The following is a 22200-nucleotide window of genomic DNA, read 5'->3' on the forward strand; positions in this document are numbered from 1 at the left end:
GTCCATGTCTGTGGAAGACCAGAACAAGATTTCTTCACAACTGGCCACCCTTCAGTCCATATCTAATGCATCCATAAGGCTGATAGATTCTGCTGAGGTTACTTCACGGGCAGTGTGTTTAAGCACAGCCATCAGGAGACTTGCCTGGATGCACCTGTGCGATTTTATGGAGCCCTTCATGTCTTCATTCATCAATGCTCCCTTTGATGGATCATCCTTGTTCAACCCAAAGGTGCAGGAAAACCTCTCCAGAAGTGAAGAAGATGGAAAGACCTTGTCCACCATTGGGATTCATTTTTCTACCCCTCAGAGACCTTTTTCTTCCGGAATGAACAAGGAGGTAGGAAGATGTGGTTTCGCAAGTCCCAAGACCCTTTACAAGGCTCACAAGGAGATAAATCCCCAAGAGGCAGAGGGGGGAGCTGTAACAGAAGATGCTGCCCTCACAGCAGAGGTGGCCTGCAGAAACAAGATTTCAGGAATACCTTCTTGGATAAACCCTACCAACGTTCTTGAAAGGTTTCCCGATTGCTCTTCTCTGGAGGCAGTCGGGGGGGGGGTGCATGTCTATACATCAAGAAGCCTTGGCATCCATCACAAGAGATACTTGGATGTAAAGAATCAAATCTAGAGGTTATTTCTTACCATTTTCCCAAATCGTTCCATGAAACTGAAAAAGATCCCAGATGTTCCACCCAATCAGAGGACTGCAGCAGCCCAGGAGATAAGAAAGCTCCTAGGAAAGTCATCCAAAAAGTACCCTTAGACCAGAGAGGATCCAGAATCTACTCAAGATTCTTATTAGTGCCAAAAAAAAGACAGACAGAGTACATAAAACCCATCTTGGGTCTCATCAAACTAAACCAGTACTTGAAGTACTCTTGATCACAGTTCAGTCCATTTTGCCTCTTCTGTGAAAGCACAATTGGACGTGCTCGATAGATGTTCAGGATGCGTACTGTCACATCAAAATGAACAGGTGCTTCAGAAGATATCTGCACTTCCAACTGGCAGAGAGAGCCCTGTGGCCTCATCACAGCCGTCAGGGTGTTCACCAGATGCATGGCGGTGGTAGCAGCTCACCTAAGACTTCTGGGATTCTGAGTGTTTCCATATCTGGACAACTGGCTCCTGATTGCACCGACCTGGCATCTTCTTATACTTACAAGGGATTACTCACTCCATCTGTCTCCATCTGGGTATCACAGTCAACTACAACAAGTTACAGCTAACACCTGCACAGACTCTGGAGTTCATAGATGGTTGTCTAGATACTGTCAATCAGATAGCATCTCTTCCTCCAGCAGGAGTACAAACCAACAGATCCCAGGTCATGGAATTAATCTTGTGTTCTTCTCTTCTAGCACACCTAGTCTTGCAAGCCTTAGGGTCCATGGCAGCAGCAATTACTCTAGTTCCATTAGCCAGCTTTCATATGCGGATTCTACTGTGGAATCTGTCAGTACAGTAGTGTTCTTCAACACTTGTACACTTCATTCAGGATCAAGCAAGTTTGCAAGAAATTCCTTCTTTGGTGGATCCATTCATACATAGAGACATCCTTTTGTTCTTCCATTTCCAGTAGCCACAGTGACCACCGATGCCTCCCAAATGGGGTGGGTGAGGGCATTTCTTGGGAAGGACAGTTCAAGGTGCGTAGTCCCTAGAAGAGGCCAACTTGCACATCAGAGTCCGGAGATGAGAGCTGTCTTCCTAGCATTGCAGGCCTTTCAAGATGCTCTGAACTCCAGGATGATTGTGATCCAAGCAGACAATGCATTTGTAGTCTACTACGTAAAAATCCAAGGGAACCAGATCTTATCCTGTATGTCAGGAAGCAATGAGAGTGTGGCAATAGGTGATCTCTTCCAGCTTTTTCATTGCAATGCACAGTTATGGAGTGCCTGCGAAGTGAATAATTTGGTATAGAAGGTCTAACACAGGTTACATCACAGCATGATGGAGTGAGTCACCAAAGTAAGGAGAAGCAGGAAGATCTTGAGACATCTGAAAAAAATATGGACATGGGAAAGAAAAAGAGATTTAATATGGTGTAATATTTATGCAAAAGAGAAAGCAAACCTAACCGATACAAAAAGAGCAGCACCAAAGATATTTGAAGAGAAATACAGGCAAAGGAATCTGGACATGGATAACTTTACATTACAAAAAATAAGAAGACAAAGAGGAAAAGTAGAAAAGGAGATTAGTAATGGAGAAGTTAAAGAAATAGAAACTGAGGTTATGGAGTACCTGCGAAGTGAAGAATTAAATGTAAAAAATCTAATTCAGAAAGCACCGCAACAGGATCATGCAATGTTGGCCAAATTAAGGGGAAACCAATGGAACGGGAAGCAATTGGTCAGGTGCCATATTAAGATATTTTGTAGCCTTCCACAGGAAACCAGTATAAACATTCACTTGAAGTTGGACAGCAAGGGAAGGAACAGGAATCTGTGGAAACTCTAATGCAGTCAATACTGAGGAGGGATAGGCCAGTGAGTTCCCATATGACAGAGCAATGGATGGCATAGGATGAAATTGAAGAGAATGTGCCACAGAAAGATGCTACAGAACTTTCTTTAGAATGCCCGCAGGAAATGGAAAACAAAAAATGTGCCCTCAGTTTAGAAGAAAATAAGTTACGAGAAGAGTTGCTTGATGTAATAGACATAGACATATTAAGATCAATGAAAGAAATAGACTAGAAGTCAATAAAACTCAGAAAGTCAGAAGTTTGATAAAACAAATGAACACCGTAATTAGGACTGTCCATAGAGATCCATGCAACGTAACAGTACTAAACAGGATATATTACTGTTCAGCTAAATTAATAACTGATAAATTTCTATCACAAGAACACAGGGTAGTGAGGGAAAGGAAGGAGAGAAATCGAATACCATCATAGAAGTATCGAATAGAGAAAACTATAAAGCAATTAAGAGAAGAAGTGTCACTGTTAGAGGACTATAGAAGAAGGAACAGATCAACAAAAATATTAAGAAAGATAGACATGATAAAAGCAATGTGAAGTATTAGAACAGATCAGTATCTATCATGCACTATCACAAATAAACTAAGAATCTCAGCACAGGTGGAAAAACGTAGAATATATGCAGAAAATTTGAAGGAAAATTACAAAATAAGCAATTTATTGATGACCCAAAAAGTTTTATAGAGAATTGGGAAACAAGGTAAAAGGAATTGAAAGACCACCAAAAAAAAGGAAGAAATATATGCATTTTGGAGAAGTCTATATGAAGAGCCTGTGGAACGTAAAGACACTAAATGGCTAGAGGAAGTAAAAGAAAGAATAAGAAGTTTAAAGGTACAGGGTATGAAATGGGATAAAGTAACAGCCAGCGAGATTAAAACAAAGTTAAGAAAAGCCTCTAATTGGAAAACCCCAGGCCCAGATGCAGTACCTAACTTTTGCATGAAGATTTAGCCACGAGTAAGAACTATTTATATGCACACCCCAAACAGACACCAACTTGGCTAAAAACAGGAAAAACTGCTCCTACTTGAGTGAACTTTATAGACCAATAACTTGCCTTCCGACGTCATATAAACTATACACAGGAATTGATGCCGACAGAGTTTATAGTCATTTAGAAGAAAACTCAAATGGCGGTAGAACAAAAGGGCAATAAAAAAAAGTCATATGGAGCAAAGGATCATTTGTTGTTAAATAAAGTCATAATGGAGAACTGTAAAAAAGGGAAAAATCTAAGTATGGCATGGATTGACTACAAAAAAAGCATGTGATAATATCCCACATTCATGGATAAAAGAGTGATTAAAAATATACAAGATACAGCCTACACTGATCAACTACATTATAGTGAGCATGAAACAGTGGCAGACCACTTTGCAATTAAGCTATGATAAAGGACAAATTATTATCCTGGGGATAAAAATTCAAAGGGGGATATCCCTGAGTGACTCTGTCACCACTGCTATTCTGCCTTGCCCCTTAACCCATTAGGCTGTCTACCTAACAGCTAAGGCCATGGCTATAATTTGGTTCCTAGAAAACAAAACAAAAGTGTAAAGACTTCTCATCTTCTGTTTATCGATGACTTAAAACCGTATAGCTCATCAGATGAGGAACTGAAAGCACAACTGCAAGTTGTCAAAACTTTTTTAGATGATATAAGAATGTTATTTGGTCTTGATAAATGTGCAAAAGCAACCTTTAAAGCAGGAAAACTGCAACACCAGGAGAACATCAGTTTGTCACAAGAATGTGATATAAAAGAACTTGAGCAAGACGGAGTCTATAAATATCTGGGAATTGATGAAGGATCAACAATACAACATGAACAAATGTGAATAAACTCTGTAAGAAATACTTTAGAGGACTTAAATCTTGAAAACAGCACTGAGATCTAGGACAAAATCCAAGCTATAAATCAATTTGCTCTTCCTGTCCTAACTTACAGTTTTGGAGTGATTGACTGACCCCAAAACATGTTGGATAGATTAGATGGGAAAACAAGAAGGATTCTTCATGCTCACCAAATGATTTATAAAAATCAGTGGATACCAAGATTATATATTCCCCATTCTGAAGGAGGGATGGGCCTCCTTGAAACTGATTACATGTATAGATCTGCAGTTGTGGGACTCCACACACATCTGCTGACCACACACATCTGCTGACCTCACAAGACCCAAATGTAGTGAAAGTTTTGAAACATGAGGAGAATAAATCTAAGGTGACTTCTCTGCTTAATCTAACAGAATCATATCTGGTCAAGCAGTAATGGAAATCACACCAGAAGTAGATGAACATCAGGCAGCAACTAAATGTGCCAAAAAACAAAAGAAGAATTTAAGGTGAAGGACCAGATGAGAAGCCAGGAAATGTGGAAAATGCATAAATATTTTTGCAAGTATAGAAAACATCTGGAAGAACCTAATGTTGATCAGGAACGAATGCAGGAATGGTTAAGGAGAGGCAAATTCAAACCAAGAGATGAAAGATTAATATTGGTGGCCCAAGATAGTGGGCTGTGTGCACATTAGTTTACAAAGTCCATTGAACATGAGAGAAACAGACAAATGTAGGTTTTGTATAACTATAATTGGAAACCATTGCACACCTTGTTGCTGGTTGCAGCATACTAATGGCAGAAGGACTGTATACTGAAAGGCATAACAATGTAACAAGACTGTTGCACTGGGGATTGTGCAAACATTTTGGCATTGAAGTGGCTGAAAAATAGTGGAAACATGAGCCACAAAGCATCATAGAAAATGAAGTCTACATCACATGAGATCATCCATTACCAGCAGTTTAAAAGATAAAGGCTAGAAAACTGGATACAGTGGTCTAAGAAAAGAAGACAAAAGTAGCACTGATCATTGAAATCACCACACCCAGTGACTACAACAGTGTCTTATGTACAGAGAGAGAGAAAGTCATAAAATATCAGGATTTGCAGGCAGAAACAAAAGCAATGTAGAAGAAAGATACCCAGATAGTTCCAGTAGTAGCAGGAGCAACGGGTCTTCTAAAAAGAATCTACAATCATATTTAGATATGCTACCAATACATGTAACTCCATACGAATTGCAGAAGGAATCATTACTGGGCATATTGCAGGTGCTGCAAAGAGCATGTCTGGCTGATATCAAAGATTGAAACAATACACATTTCATGAACTTTAATCATAATTTGACTTAGGAATGGGGTCTATTCTCATCACAGTAATAGAAACCCAAAAGATTTGGAGAAATTACAAAAGGGGGCAGTCCAATGTTCTTGCAGACAAACTAAGCAGGTCCATTCTGATGCCTCACAAGTGGTCTCTCGATGTCAAAGTGGCAGAAAGAACTTTCCATCTTTGGGGGTCAGCTGTGCTGCAGTATTTTTCACCCCCCAACAACAAGTGCAGCAGGTTTTTCGCCCTGATCCATCTTCTGAGGGAGTTACTGAGAGATGTCCTGGTTCACAACTGGCCTTCTGTTCTCCTCAATGCTTAACCCTCTTTACCTCAAATTCCTACAGAAATCTTGCCAGTTGAAGAGCAGAGTTATCTTCATTGCACCTTTTTAGCCTCATCAAATCTTGTTTTCCTTCCTGTGGTCTCATCTTCTGTAGCTGCCCTGGATACTGGACCCTAGTCCAGACGTCCTGTCTCATTCGATGGGGTTGACTCATCCAGACATAACAGGCCTCAAGTTAACCATGTGGTCTCTTCATTTCCAATAATGGCTGTACAGCCCAGGCTTTCTTCCCCAGTCCAACATAGTCTTTTGTCTTTTCAAAAGGCCTCTACTAGAACAATCTACAGAAGTAAATGGAAGGGATTTTCAGTTTGGTCCCTCTAGAGAGAACTATATCCTTTTTCTGTCCCACTCTCCACTGTCTAGAATTTTTACTTTCCCTTTTTAATGAAGGAGCCAGTTTCTCTACTATTAAAGCACAGTTGGCTATCATTTCCAACTTGCATTCAGGCAAAAAACACTGTTTGACCTGTTCTAAGTTTTTCAAGATTTTTCTGAAAGGCACCTTCTTACTTAGACCAAGGACCCAAATCCTTCTTGGGATCTAACTAAGGAGAGCCCTTTGATCAGTCAGCCAAGACAGACCTTAAATTCTTAACCTAGAAGGCATATTTTCCTAGTTGCTAATACGTCAGCTAGACAAGTATCCGAACTCCAGGCATTTTCCTCCAAATCTCCATACCTGTTTCTTCGTAAGGATAGGGTTTCCTTACATACCAATCTGTCCTTTTTACCAAATGTGGCTTCTGAGTCAAACATTAATCAAGTCATTAACTTCCCAGTTTTCTTCCCAAACTTTTCCAGTAAAGGGGAATGCATGCGCCATCTGTTGGATGTGCATAGACAACTTCGATTTTTATCCTCACCGGACCAAAGATTTCAGGAAGGCTTACCAATTGTTTGTATCCTTCTCATCAAACAGATTAGGCATGGCAGTTTCCAAAGTAACTTTAGCCAAATGGTTGCTTAATTGCATATCCTTTGTCTGTAGTCAGAGAGGGTTTTCTTTGCCTAAGTCCCCTAGAGCACATTCTACAAGGTCTGTGGCCACTTCTGCTTTATGGTCAAGAACACTGATAGATGACATTTGTGCTGCTGCTACTTGGTCCAATGCTCATACTTGTATTGCTTATTATGAATTAGATTTGATTTCTAGAAACAGAGCTGCTTTTGGCTCTCCATTACTCCAAAACATCCTTACATGAGGACAACCTAAGGTTCATCTAGCTGAGGGACTGTCCCATCAGTTGAGGAGTGAAAATGTCAACATCAGATATAAAAGTTACATACTCACCATAACGATCCATCTGTGTTGCCCATTTTCACTTTCTCAACTTCCCACCCTCCTTAACCTCATTCCCTTTCATCCTGGAGAAAGCATATGGGACACTATTTCAGGAACCATTTGCTCCTTGTCTGAGCTCAGGTTTTACCTCTATTGTTTGTACTTTATAGTCTTTGTATTATCAGACATGTTTACTGGAGGCAGCAAACTCAATCTGAGGTATGCCAGGTTAGTTGGTAGTTATGGGTAAAGAGAGGAGCTCAAGACTAAGATCCCTGAATCTAGAAAAAGCAACCGAGCAAGATCTGAGGTCTGATCCAAGACCCATTAGTTGAGGAAGAATGAAAATAGACAACACAGATGCATCATTATGGTGAGTACATAACTTTTGTATTAACAGATCCCTTGAGAATAGGTGGTTCCAAAACAAGTACAGTGGTTTTGTCCCTCTACAAGTGAGAGATCATTAAGTCTCTAGGGACTAGCAACTGGTTAAAGCAACATGGGGTAGGTAAGGTTACATGGAGGAAACTTAGTGGTAAGAGATGATATGCTCTTCAAATTTGCAGGACAGCATTAGACGTCCTTCCTTGATCACTTTTGCAGTATTCCAGTGCTCATTAGTTATCCTACCCAAGGTAACCTGATGTCCAGACAGTGTACTGAAACCTCTTTGAAGTACCATATGTCCAGTTGCAACCGCAGACTGTTAGTTGCAGCAACATGGCTCACTAGTCAGACCAAGTAGTCATCTTTCTCTGGCATTATGTGCAGGTATGCATATGCAGGCTTTTGTTAAATAGTAGCCACATGCTGCTCACAATACACTTGTTCAGTCTCCTCCCCCTGCCACTACCTCACCACCAGTGATGCATTTCACTCAAACTGGAATAACATTTTCAGGTACGCTGCAGCAGCTGCTGGCCTAAAGTCTTTTTCAAGTTCAAGCAGGAACAGCAGCCTACCTGAGCTACAAGATACTCATATCTTTGTGTTCAAGACAGTGGTTTTCAAATGCGCTAGAAGTTTACATCCTACTTATAAATTACGTAAAGGCTAATCTTGAAATAGATGTGCTTATTTGCACCGAAACAAGGCATTTACTGCTAAGCCTTCATAGATAAAACTTACAGCAGTGTTTCATCAGTAGTGTCAAGGACTTGGCAGGTTTCATTCTGCAAGCAGTATACCTATTGGTTGGGAGGATGCTTGTGTGTGGAAGGGAAAATACATCTCCTGGAGGCAGCTATTGATACATTCACAAGATTGCTATAGGGTGGTGGGGTTAGGGCACAGTCTCTGATGAGAACATGATGCTGCATCAGCATCCTTAATCTCCCCACCAGCACTGGGCCTGCTAATTCTCAATGTCTGCCCAAACTGCATAGTATTACACTGTTTTTATGGCTACAGAATGCAAATTGAGTCTGTGTTAAACTCTGAAAGTTTTCCCATCTCACTTTTTTAAATAATTGAACTTGGGGGCCACTACATTTCTGGTTATATATATATATATAATGTGTGTGTGTCTGTGTCTCTGAATGTGTAACTGTGAACTTTTTCTGCTTTGGATGTAGCATACCGAAAATTATTTTTGCAATACATCTGTCATTATCCTTGTGAACAAAACAGAGCCCTGTAAACTGTCACGTGTGAAAATACTGCCCATTGCAGAATTGATGCATTCAAGGGCAGATAGGCTTCTCTGCACTCTGTTTCATCACTGTCTGTAGTCTTTTTATCTTCACCCCCACCTCCTCACAGCTGACAATCAGCTCCTCTCCTCAATCACCGGGTTTGCCAGACCTAGCTTAGCCTCCTCTGGGGTCAGCCTGACCTATGTTCAGGGGTGATGGGGAGATTAAGGATGCTGGTGCAGCATCATGCTGTTGTCCGAGATTGTGCCCTAACCTCACCACCTAATAGCAGTCTTATGAGCTTATCACTGATTGCTAGACAGCCCAGGCTGTCTTTCCCAGTTTGTCATATTTTGTTATCTTCTCAAAAAAGCTTCTACTAGAAGGATTTACAAAAGCAAATGGGAGAGAGATGTATTCTGAGCCGTTAGCAGGGACCTGGACCTCCTTTCTGCCCCTGTGCAGCCTATACTTGAATTTTTAGCATCAACTTTCAATGATGCAGCCAGCTTTTCTACTACTAGGGTAGAGTTGGCTGCCGTTTTAAACTTCCACCTAGGCGAAAATAACTCTACCTTAACAGCTTCTAAATTATATAAAGGTTTTCTCAAAGGAACTTTTTACTTAGACCTCCATTAAAGGATCTTACTCCTTGGAATATGAATATTGTTCTTCAGGACCTGACCTAATCTCCCTTTGAACCTTCAGCCAGGTCAGATCTAAAATTTTTGTCTTGGAAAACTATTTTTCTGGTCACTATCACATTGACGAGGTGAGTATCTGAACTCCAGGCTCTATCTTCCAAGTCTCCACATCTGATGTCCTTGTGGGATCAGTCCATCTTTCTTGCATAAAGTAGCTTCAGAGTCCAACATTAACCAGGTCATTAATCTCCCAGTTTTCTATCCAAACTTCTCAAGTAAGGCGAGTCTATAGACAAACTTCACTTTTATCTCCATAAAACCAAGGATTTCAGGAAGACTGAACAGTTGTTTGTCTTTCTCTTCTAACAAATTGGGTGAGCTAGTTTCCAAAGTTACACTGGCCAAATGGTTATGTCTCCCTTGTCTATAGTAAAAGAGGATTATCCTTGCTTAAACCTCTTCCATGAAGTCTATGGTAGTCTCTTCAACCTTTTGGTCAAGGGCTTCCATAGATGACATTTGTGCAACTGTAACTTGGGACTAATGCTCACACTTTTATTGCTCATTACAAATTGGATTTGGTTTCCAGGAACAGAGCTGCCTTTGGCTCCACAGTACTCCGGAATATCCTATGAGGATCACCCAAGGTTTGAGTAGCTGGGGACTTTGTCCCATCAGTTGAGGAATAAATGGATAGGACATCAGATAAAAAAAAAAAAGTTATGTACTCACCATAATGTTCCATCTGTGTTGTCCATTTTCATTCTTCCTCAACTTCCTGCTCACTTGCCCCCATCCCTTTGCTTCTGGAAAGACCTAAGAGTTGTCTCAGGAAACTTTATTCATTGCTTGAACTTCAGCTCCTTTTTTTATTTTTTATGTATTAAGTGTATTAAATTAAGACATGATCCCTTTATGTCTAGGGGCAGCAAACTGGATCTGAGGTATGTTAGGTTGGCAGGGCATTGTGGGTAAAGGGAGGAGCTCAAGAGTTTTGGCTCCGAGGATCTGGTAGAAGTGGCAGTCAGATCTGAACCCATCAGTTGAGGAAGAATGAAAATTGACAGCAAAGATGGAACATTATGATGAGAACATAACTTTTTTTTATTTTCCAGTATAGATTTCAGTAGTTGGTGATGGATGCATTTCTGTTGGATTTTGGTTGTAGGGTAACAATGGGCTGCTAGTTGATCAAGTTTGCAGAGTACCCACTTTTGTGAAGTGGCAAAACACAGGATTTCTTCCAGAGCAGAAGGACATAGCTCTCATTGATGGAGTAGTAGTTTAAAATGTTTACTGGGTAGGCTACTGCATTTGTTTTTGGCCACAGCTGGCACGCTGAATAATCAACTCATGGAAAGTTTCAGTTACATACAGAAGCTTAAATGAGCAACTTGTTGAAAATGTTTATTTGAAGAGTTGTACCTCCCTAACAATCCTGAAATCCCTTAACTAGTAGATTCATAGGTGTATATTAGGTTGTCAACTGCTGAGGCCTTTATAAAGCCTTGCCAAGCATCTCAGTTGTATCCCACAAGATTATGTTCCTTAGCGGTTGTTTTAAGGCATATATGTCAATTAGGGCAAGATTTATAGGCTGCCTCTGTCCATTACAGACCTAGGTGCTAGACCTGGGGGCATATTTCTAATTTCCCATCCTCTGTCCAGGTTTCTGTTGAAAAATGTTTGGGAAAAGCTCTGTTTCACATGGATGGGAAGCTTATTCCATAGAAGAGGAAATCTCTGAGACACGTACCTGTCCCTCTAATGTGTCCTTTTTATGTCATAAGCAAAGTTTAGGTCCCTAGAATGAGAATTCTGATGCTATTCATTTTGCGGATATCCAAAAGATTCATCAGAGTGGGATCCAAGGATGTCTTGTATGCCAGGCAACATTGCTTCTCAACAATCTGTAGGAAACAGCACATGGAGATATGCGTTTGAGACAATCGGCATAGTACATGCTGTTTGCACCCTGTATTCTTTTCATCAGGAACATCTGTGGACAGTTTAGTTGCTGCATGTACCTGGTCAGGTACATATCAAAGTGGGCATTGTACTCAATGATGGGCCTGATAAGGGATGAATAAAGTGGAGTGATGACTTCCTTGAACCAAGAGGCTATGCCTTTGCTTATAAGCTGAGCAACACAGAATGATTTCTTTACTACCTTAGACACACGGTGTACATACATACCCAATTCCCTGACTGCTAGTTCTACTGCTAGGGATGTGTTATCGATGAGATAAATTCCTAGGGTGGCTAACTTCCAAAAGGGTAGTAGTATGCATTTTATGGTACTGAGTTTTAAGCCATGACTTTGGCAACAGTCATTTGTCTGTACTAGTACTTTCTGTAGGATGTCAGTGTCTTGGGGGGATTCTGACTGCTCCTAGTGTACAGTCATCTGCAAACCTGGTCTGCCGAGGCCCTTAAGATTGGCCTTGACTTCTGAGAAGAAGATGCCAAAAAGGAGCAGACCTAGCAAAGAGCCTTGAAGGACTCCACTAGGGACTGTCCTCTTTGTGGAGGTGGTCTCCCCTATCCATATTTTCTGGGTCCTAGCTGTGAACCAGCTGCCTATGCAGCACATTACATAGGAGTTTATGCCTCTATCCATGAGTTTGTTTTACAATGCCAGGGTAGGGTGTTGTATCAGATGTCTTAGCCAGGTCAAGGTATGCAATATGCGCTGTTTTGCCCTCATTCATTATTTTGATGACCTTCTCAAAGAAGTCAAGCAGGTTGAGTAGGTGTGATAAGGTATGATCCGCCATTGACAAAACCAAACAGGATTGGATCCAGTGTATGAAGGTTTTTAATGCTCTTGTTAATTATTTCCAAGGCTTTGCAAATGAGAATAGTCAGACCTATGGGTCTGTAGTTCCCGGGGTCCATCGATGGTCCACCCTTGTGCACTGGGTGACCATTGTAGTTCTTCTTTCACATAGCACAAAGCCTATCTGGAGGCTATAGTTACAGTGATTCCAGTGGTCCCAGTAGGTCATATTTTAGGTCATTTAGGAGGCATCCTTGGATATCATCAGGGCCTATTGATGCAGTGTTTTTGGCCTTAGCACATTTAGGACTCCCTAGTAATAGTTGGCAGAGGTTGTTTGCATTTCATGGGGGGGTGGCTGAGGGAAAAGTGGGGGGGGGGGTAAAGTTGGAGCTGAATTTGATGGCTGTTGGCCAGCATACGACGAGGTAAATTATATCTATGAGCAGTGTATTTTCCTGTTTGGTCCCCCAGACAAAGAGGCTTGACAAGTTCAGGCCAGGCTGAAATGACTTGCAATGATATAGACTAGTGATGAGTGTTGAATTAGTGGACATAGAGTAAACTTCATTTGAGACATTAAAGTAAAACTTTTGAAGATACTCAAATTGTAGTGTAAATCATTTAATTGGTTAATAAAGATGAAATATGTATGGAATTTTCACTTAGGTCATTGACCAGAAGTACTGTTATGTCTCATTCATAGTCCATGTGGGTGTAAATGACATGAGAAGTTACCTCCCTGTGTTCCAGGCTGGTATGAACCTAGCACTGAGCAGCATTCTACCTTCACCAAGGATGATGCCATAATATGAACAGAAGATGATTGACTTTAATAATTGGCTTAGCTTCTGGTGTCATTCAAAGTGGGGGTTACATAGGAGTTTATGGTCAACAGACCATGTTGCTTTGCAGAAGATGGTCTGCACCTGTCCTGGCTAGGCATTTGAACATTGGCTAAAACTTGTCCTCCCTGAAAGTGCCTTTTTAGGCAATGCCAAACTTCCAAACCTTCCATCTTAGCAAAATCCACCCAAGGAAATCTAAAGGCATTATTGTTCAATGACAGTTACCTAAACAAGAGACTCTACCCCCTCCAGGCTGTCCTCACCTTGGGGAATGCAGAAATCTGTGCAGTTACTGAGACATGGTTTAAAGCTGCAGAGAGCACCCTTGCAGTACAAGGATACAATGCCTTCCACACATTTAGACCAGCTACTGCACAGGCAGGGAATAATGGTGGAGGTGTCACAATCTATGTCAAAAACAAACATACAAGGTTTGCAAAACTGTATGACATGCTTGAGTTACTCCTTGTCTAAATTACCATAGGTAGAGTCCCATATCATATCCTTGCAAGCTATACATCACCATTTATGACCCATGAAACCCATAGTTCTTACGTAGACCTAACCCAATAACAGATTCATGGGGAACTTTAATTACCCCTTTACAAACTGGGAATTTTACGTGACCTTAGACATGCAGGCCCAGAGATTTCTGGACTTTGTAAAGAAACAGCCTGGACCAGTCAGTCCATTTTCCCATTAAGGGTGCAAGCATACTGGCTCTGGTGCTCACAAATATGGGAAAATGCTCAAAGCCAGAACATGGTAAAATGGGGCCCTAGGCAGGATAATGGACCAGCCCCCCCATTCTAGTGTCCCACTACTTGTCTGTCTCCCACCAACTACCATAGACACTGCTCAAGAATGTCAGTGCACACTGTTTTTTCTTTACTTTTGAAATGATTACAGAGAGAGGGATTTAATTTAAAACTAATTCATTTAACAGGTTAGTCCATGTAGGCCCCAAGGTGGTTTTTATTCTACTAGTGGAAATTTGACCAGGACATGGGAGAACTTCCCCTAGGCTTTTCAAGAGGTGTAATGGGATCATTTACATTCAGTTGAGGTACCAGTAAGTCTGGAGCCTCAGTTTAATGTCTCAGTCAAAGGACAACACACACTGGATTGCAGCAGTATTTCACCATAGCCTTCAGATAGACTTGTTGCCACACGAATGGTGGACTGCAGTGGTCTTTCCTGCACAAGGGTGGTCCATCAATGGACCCCTGAAACTACAGATCCATAAGTCTGACTTGTCTCTTGTGCAAAACTATGTAAAGAATAGTCATGGATATAATTAGTATTGACACAGGAAACCTTCAGACACTGGTTCCAACCTAGTTTGGCTTTGTCAAAGACAGATCATGCATACTTAACCTGGTGGGCTTCTAAGAAAAGGTCAACAAGGCAAGGAATGAGAGCAGAATGGTGCATACTGCCTACCTTGACCTGGCTACGGCAGTTGATACAATGCCGTACTCTAGCATTGTAAACAAACTCTCAGAATTAAGCATTAATCCCTATGTTGTGTGCTGGATGGCTGACTGGCTCTCAGATAGGACCTAGGAAATTAGGATGAGGGAGACCACCTCCACAAGGAGACTGCTCACTAGTGGAGTCCATCAGGGCTTTGTGCTGGGCCTGCTCCTTTTTGGCATTTACTTCTCAGAAGTTAAAGCCAATGTCAAAGGCCTCTGGCTAACCAAGTCTTCAGATCACTGCAGAGAAGGAGCAGTCTTAGAATCTCCCCAAGACACTAACATCCTACTGGAAGGACTAAGACAAATGACTGGTGCCAAAGCCATGGCTTAAAACTCAGTGCCAAGAAATGCATAACAGTACCCTTTGGGGAAGTCAGCAACCCAAGGAAACTACCTCATTGATAACACACCCCTAAGAGTGGACCTAGGAGTCTGGAATTTGGGGATGTATATGGATAATAACCTGCCTTTCAACCAACATATGTCTAAGTTAGTAAGGAAGTAATTCTATGTTGCTCAACTTAAAAGCAAGGGAATGGTATATAGGTCCAGGGGGTTCATTGTTCCGCTATATTCACCCTCATCAGATCCATCATTCGATAAATTGCTCCCCTTCAGTATGAACCTGACTAAGCACATTCAGTAACTGCATGTCCCCAGAGGTTACTCTCAAAATGAATACAGGGTGTAGACAACATGTCCTATGCAGATCGCCTCAAAGCCCTATTACTCAGTTTCCTACAAACTATTGAGAGGCAATCTATGCCTGGCAGACAAGCCATCCTTGGATCCCACACTGATGCACCTTTTGCACATCCACAAAAGTAATATCAGTACTGCTCAATCTAGGGACTTGAACCTTGCTTGCGACATAAATAGGACATGTTGGAGGGGCAGGTATGTGTGTCAGAGAATTCCCTCCACTATAACAGGATTCCCATCTATGTGCCCTAGCTCACATATACCCTAAAAACAATCACTGCAGCTCAAAAAAACTTGCTGGATACATTTGGGATGCATGGCTAGGCTTATAAAGTCCCTAGTGGTCACTTGCCAAGTATACACCTGTGAACCTGTAGAAGTTACTGTAAAAGGCTAGTGCCATGTTCCCACTTGTACTGCACAAAATACCTGTTTACAGACCTGAAGTTTAGATCACTGTGGAAGAGTAGAAATCCAGTGAGCCCCAAAAGAACTTATTAGAGATAGTGTTGCTTGCTTCCAGTTGCAACCACTACCAGTTCTCTGCGTTATACTACCTGCCTGTAGGCCATTTAGCATCCCATGATACGTGCCAAGAAGCTTGTCGGGCTGTTATGGATTGTTTGTTGTACTTCCTCTGTCTGTTGCCTTGGTTGTCTTGTCTTTGACAAATGTTGTTTAGTCTAAATATGCATTTAAGATCAAACATGCATAATAAAATAGAAACAAAGGTGGTGGTTGTTATTCACTTGTGTTTTAAGACTGCATGCTGTTCACACATTTAGAGATTTACTGTGTTTTCTGATTCAGTCAGACAGCTAATAAGACAATTTCATATGATGAACCATCTCCACCCAAATGATGCAATTTGTGATGTTATTAGCAATTTTTTTTTGTGAAGAAACCAGCTTGATTATTATATTACTTAGATTCCTTGTTTCCTTCTTTATATTGCAAGGAGTGGAGCTCTTTTTGTGGTTTTGTTTTATTCAAGGATTGTAAGTTGATATCATTTAAACTGGTTTATAAGCAAAAAAGAAATAGCACATTACTGTAATCATTTTCAGACTAGTAACACTCTGGTGAGTTAGAGTGCAAGTTTGATGTTGTGTTCAGGATGCCGTGCCCATTCACACCTGACATTCGATGGCATTCCATAACATTCCATAGCAGTGATTTCTCCAGATGGCACCGAATAAGTATCTCATCACTATTTAAGCAGAAATGGGAGTGGTAATGCAATTTTGAAACATTATTACATTATGAAGGGTTCCTGAGCTAGCTAGCCCACTGTTCTTGACTTGTCTTTACTTGACCTAAGTTAAAACTCAGCTATTTTTTTCACTTTGAAATTATATTTTGGCCATGATTAAGACATCTGCAGTTGGAATGTTGTAGGCAATGTCTTTGTTAAGTCTTGCTTTACATAGCATAATAATCATGTTAGTGACATTGTGCAACCCTCTATAGGCCACATTTTATGAACTTCATAGGCCAGAACTGTTAAGGTTTGCCTTAAAGAGTATAGAGTTTAATCACTTTTTTTTTTGGGGGGGGGGTGGCAGAAGGGGTCCTGAACACACAAATCAAGCTTGTTAAATTTCAGACTTTTCAGTTTGTTTATTCCCTAAATGCTGTATGTGATAATGAAGATAATGTCACTTCTGCTAGATTTTTCAGGTATTACATATGTAGCTGCATCAACTCCTATTTCTCCCTTTTCAAATTCCCTTGAGTCTCTTTTTCAGTCTATACATTACTACTTTTTCCTGCTTGCCATTCTGCAGCTTCATCATCATCTTTGCAAAAAATTTGTTTAGTCAGAGTTGTATTTTCTACCTTCAAGTTTCCTTTTTTCCCCATCTCTCCTTCCATCTTAATTCTACTGCCACTTATAAAGATGCAAATGTATATATGTTATTTCCTTTTTTCTGACAAACTGTTCATACCTAGAGTCTTCAGCCTTCCATCTTATTCCATTCTGGACTGCATGCCTAATCACTTATGAACCTATGATCATTAAAACTCCACTCATACCTGAAGTTCTTTTTACTTGTCTTTACTCCATGGTCTCACAACTTAAAGCCCAATATCCCAGACACGTTGTACCTATGATCCTCCCTTCCACTGTATGTAATATATAAGGTGAGCTGATAGTACTCAGGTAGTACAGCGAGTTTACTTTGAGTCTTTCGGCACTCACTTTCTCTAACAGAGCTGGTAGAGTATGCTTGCTTATACAGTTGTACCATATACATTACTTCTATTTGCATGTGTACAGTGTTAGTACTAGTGTGGACGTTAACCTTGTATATTTCATCATCTTGTTTCTGTACACTACCTTGCTTTGCTACACAGCCTTTTTTGACTGCATTAACTGCTACATTTTCTGCTGATATGCTTAAGAAGGAATATTCATGTAGCATTACCTCACACATAGCTGAGATTTATTTTTCTGTCTGCTTGTTAAGTTTTTGCTAGCCTGAGATGGGATTCCCTTAGTCAGTCCCAGTAGATTTATGATTTGCATGAACACAATTTTGATAAAGCATCTGTTAATAATGATTAGTTCATGTAGAAGCCTTAAATTAAACTGATTAGGGAGATAGTCCAGGTGCCATTTTAAACATGGCCTAAAGCTTTTTCAGAGGTATTTCCTGTGAAACAGAGGTGCAAGTGGGGAATCCTAGCTATCTGTTAACCATACTTTCATTCTGCACTGATTCCATTAGTTGTGCTTTTACTCTGAAAGTTAGCGGTATCACTTTAAGAATGTAATAACCCCTCCCCAACCCACCCACATGGCCTTGTTGGAAAGGAGACAGTAGAATGTATGCAACAAAAAGTTTAGCTCTTAGTGTCTTTTATTCTGGCCATCATGATCTGAGATATCTTGCTGGAAATTATGGGAATTCTTCAGAGAATAAGGGTAAAGACCAATGCGCCACTCAGTCTCTTAAGAAAAAAAAAACTGACAAACATACCGCTGTCTGCTGCAGAGATTCCTGGCATTTGTCACAGCTTAAGCCACAGAGATGTCAGATATTTGCCAGCATTTTCCTCAGATAGTTTGGAATCTAAATCCTTTACATTGCATTCTTGTTTGTGGTGAATTGTAACTTATGAAGTATGTGATTTGAGAGGCTAGAAGAGGGAACAAGCTAAACTGAAGTAAAGCAAAAAATAACTGTGCTTTCCTTTCAGCCCACATTGATTTACCCTACATGTGTAAAAATACATCTGTCAAGCATTGCATGGAGGCTAGATAGAAAGTTTGTTGTTTGGTTGCAGATTTTAAGGATTAATGCAAATGTTTATTTTGTAACAGGGTGGAAAAGACGGCAGTGGCTTTTCACAATATTTTGCTGGATGTGAAGATAAAGAAAGACCAAATGTTTCCATGACTGTGCAGAAAAAGGAAACTACTTTAAAACGCATGTATGTTACAGTTGTTCATTTTTAGACATTGTTGTATTTTAAATAACTGGTTCAATAAGAAAGTGATCTGTCTGACAGCTGTCATTTACCAATGAGTTTTAAAATATTAAGCACTATCACAATTATCAGACTCTGGTACCTCCTACTAAGTATTGTAACACATGATGTTGCAGTGTACCATTGTTCTCTACATGTTAAGAATTTTGAGCCTTCATTAATTGCTCTTACCAGCAAAAATGTTTAATTTTCCATCAGATATCTCTATTTCCCAAACATCTGTGATACAGTTAAATAAAATGTTTTGTTTGCAAGTGTTTAGTGCCAAACAACAGATTAGGAAGACTAAGATGATCATAGAAAAAAAAAAAACAGAGGCAGGGAACTGTCACTAGAGTGTGCTATGAGTATACAGTATTCCTCATACAGATTATTGTTAATGGAGTTCATAATGTAAATGGGAGACAGCAGAAAGTGGGCATCAATTCTTTAGCCTGAACTTTTTTTTTGCATTTGGATATCCCTAAGGGAATGTGGCTGCAGTCCCCTGTCATGGCCACTAGAAGGAGATGGACTGTGAAAAAGGACTGTGAAAAAAGAGTGCATCGTGCACTCTACTTAGTTCTTTCTTGTGAGTAGTCAATCCGCTTTGCTTTGGTAGCTCATTAGTCATTTCCAGTACTGATATTACTAAGCACACACAGTTCCAGAAACCCCCATTCAATGCAGCTGTATCAGGAACTGGACTCACTAAATTCTGAAAAAGACTTCCATCTCCCCTTCTTCTCCTTCAGGTTCTGCAGAGGTAAAAAATTCTCTATCCTGTATAGACCATATATCTTCCTCGCTTGGTCTGAGTAAAAACTACAGGGATGAAGACTCCTTTTTGTCAGTCGCTACCCTCAGAGGGATCTCTCTTTTGGTAAGAGACGGTTACCCCACATAGAATGTCATGCTCAGTTGCTGAAGCTTGCTGCAGTTAATCCATTGGCTATTGTTCCTATAAGTGTATCTTTTCAGAATGTTTATCTTAATCAGAACAAAAACATGTTATGTAGGGTCCTGGAGAAATTCAGTGCTGTTGCAATTTTCTCTGAAGAGTGGTGAAGTGCCGCATTTCAGCGCCTGATCAAATGGCAAAAAGAGAATAGGTCTAATAAAAACTAAAAGTGTCTAAATGTTTATTGTTTTTACATGTGTGACCCAGACTGTATTTAAGTTACCCATGGTTTGTTCAGGAATCCCATATACCATCAGATTTTGTGTTTTGTTTAATCCAGCAGCTGTTGATTTCATTTCCTTTATTAACCAAGATCACAGACAGGGATGCCAGGATTCATAGACAGGTACTGCCCATGTGTGCAGTGCTAATTCTCAAAGAAGTTACTATGTGAAGAGCTACAAGAGCTGCACAGCTAATCAGGCATGTGTTATGTATTAAATTTGTTTTTTATTTATTTATTTAACATTTGTTTACTGGGAAAGTATGACTTGGAACAAGCCAATTTTCAGTGGAGGAGTGGAGAGAAATGCTCCAGACGTATGTCTTTGTAACGTGGGAGGAAACCCACACAAATGCAGGGAGGAGATGCAGACTCTGCACAGAAGGCAGCCCAGCCAAAAATCGAACCAGAGAACCTCTTGCTGTGAGGGGACAATGCAAACCGCTGCACTACTGCATTGACATTCCAAAGCAGCATACTGCCCAAGTAAAGTGAAGCATAGTGATTATGGAATGAACAACATTAGCTTCCCCCCATGGCAGGAGTAGCATTTCAGCAGCATGCATGACCCACATGCTAGATGTCTTAGACCAATTATTCATGTTCATGCACTCAGCGTCGCACTGCATACCTACATATCACTCACATTTAGCACAAGAGCTATGTAGGGTAAGAGGCTGGCATAATGATTAAGGTGTTTAAATTACAGACACAAGGTGCAGGGTTTGATTCTCACATGTGGTAATTGACTAGGTTTAAAATGGTCTATAAGGGCTGCTAGCCCAATACTAATGTATTTGTAGTGACAACAGATACATCAGTATCACAGTAAAGTGACAACTATTTTCATAATATAATTGAAGAAATGGGGTGGAACGTCTTAAAAATAAGGAAGTACAGATCTGTTTTTATTCCTGTCAGTATAAATGATCTCAGCTGCAAGGAGTGTCTGACTGTTAGTTGGGAACTTACAGCCTTCTTAGACTGCATAGTTGTACAGGTGTTATGAAGTACTTTTCACAAATGACATAGAAAGGAGAGTCTGGTCACAGTGAATGAAAAAAATGGGGTAAAAACCTAGATAAAAAATGTCCCATTTTAAAAAGATAGTAATGTCTAGAGCATCACGGTCTAATTTTAGGTAAACATGTAAAGACAGGATGTTGTGCACTTGGCAAGATAAAGGCAGACAACTTTGGCAGCAGATATTTTGCAATATTTGGAAAACACTATGCAGGATTTTTCCAGGTCGAAAATTTAACATTTCATAGACAGATGGTTGTTAACTCTAGGAGTATTAATAATAAAAGTTTTTTTTAATTAACAAATTTGCTATCTTCCCACAAGATTGATGTTACAGCTTGTGAAACATGGTTAAAGAACAATGACTGGAAACCAGTTCTGTCAGGGTATAAATGTTTTTACTGTAACGGCCATTCTAACAAAAAATCAGGTGGAGGTGTTATGATAGGGATTACAGATAGTTATGTGAACTGTGGTTATTACATGCTCAATGATGACACCAGTACTACAGATCATGTAACTATGACAATGAAGACATATAACAGTTGTTGGAGTGTGTAAACAAACAGTCAAGTGTTGATGACCTAGGAGAATTCATACATTTCTTGCATGAAACACGGGAGGAAAGAATAGTGGCTGAGGACTTAAATTTACCAGAAAGAGACTGGAATAATATTGATTCAACAATATTCATATGGAAATTATTCACAGTGTAAGTTCAGGACCAACAGTTGCTACAGATTGTAAAAAAGTTGATCGGGAAATGGAACATACTAGACATTCATTGTGTTCCTAAAAAAAATACTGTAACCTCATGTAAAGTTTTACCACCATTGTTGTGTTCATTAGGGTTATAAAGGTTAGTTTATTGCTAGATAATTCTTCCAAACTGAAATCTAAACCAGTGTACAGAAGATTAATAACTGGTTATATGGAAGCAAATCAGTCACTCTGTAAAACTAATTGGATTGATGTGTTCAGTGGAAAAACTACAGAAGAAATGTGGAAAGTTTTGTAAGATGAATTGTTTGAATGCAAAAAAAATCAAAATTATGTTTAATATCTGGATCTAGGCACACAACATCAGGATATATTTTCTCAAGAACAAGATAATTGATTAAGGTAAGA

The 22200-nt window shown here is 40.1% G+C and overlaps 1 protein-coding gene across 3 annotated transcripts in view; it reads left to right on the forward strand.

Moving 5' to 3' along the window:
* The window catches only part of LOC122789371 (protein SLX4IP-like), a 613751-nt gene that overhangs the window by 523295 nt on the left and 68256 nt on the right, over nt 1–22200 (forward strand). For 2 of the 3 annotated variants that reach the window (XM_044056770.1, XM_044056779.1), the window contains one exon: nt 18720–18829. In XM_044056770.1, the coding sequence (XP_043912705.1) occupies nt 18720–18829 (110 nt within the window). Of the gene's footprint in view, nt 1–18215; nt 18321–18719; nt 18830–22200 lie in introns of those variants that run through there. The other variant, XM_044056788.1, reaches the window with a different exon arrangement.

The sequence above is a fragment of the Protopterus annectens genome, chromosome 1.part2 (genome assembly GCF_019279795.1).
Source record: "Protopterus annectens isolate FY-2018-M chromosome 1.part2, PAN1.0, whole genome shotgun sequence".
NCBI classification, from domain to species: domain Eukaryota; kingdom Metazoa; phylum Chordata; order Ceratodontiformes; family Protopteridae; genus Protopterus; species Protopterus annectens.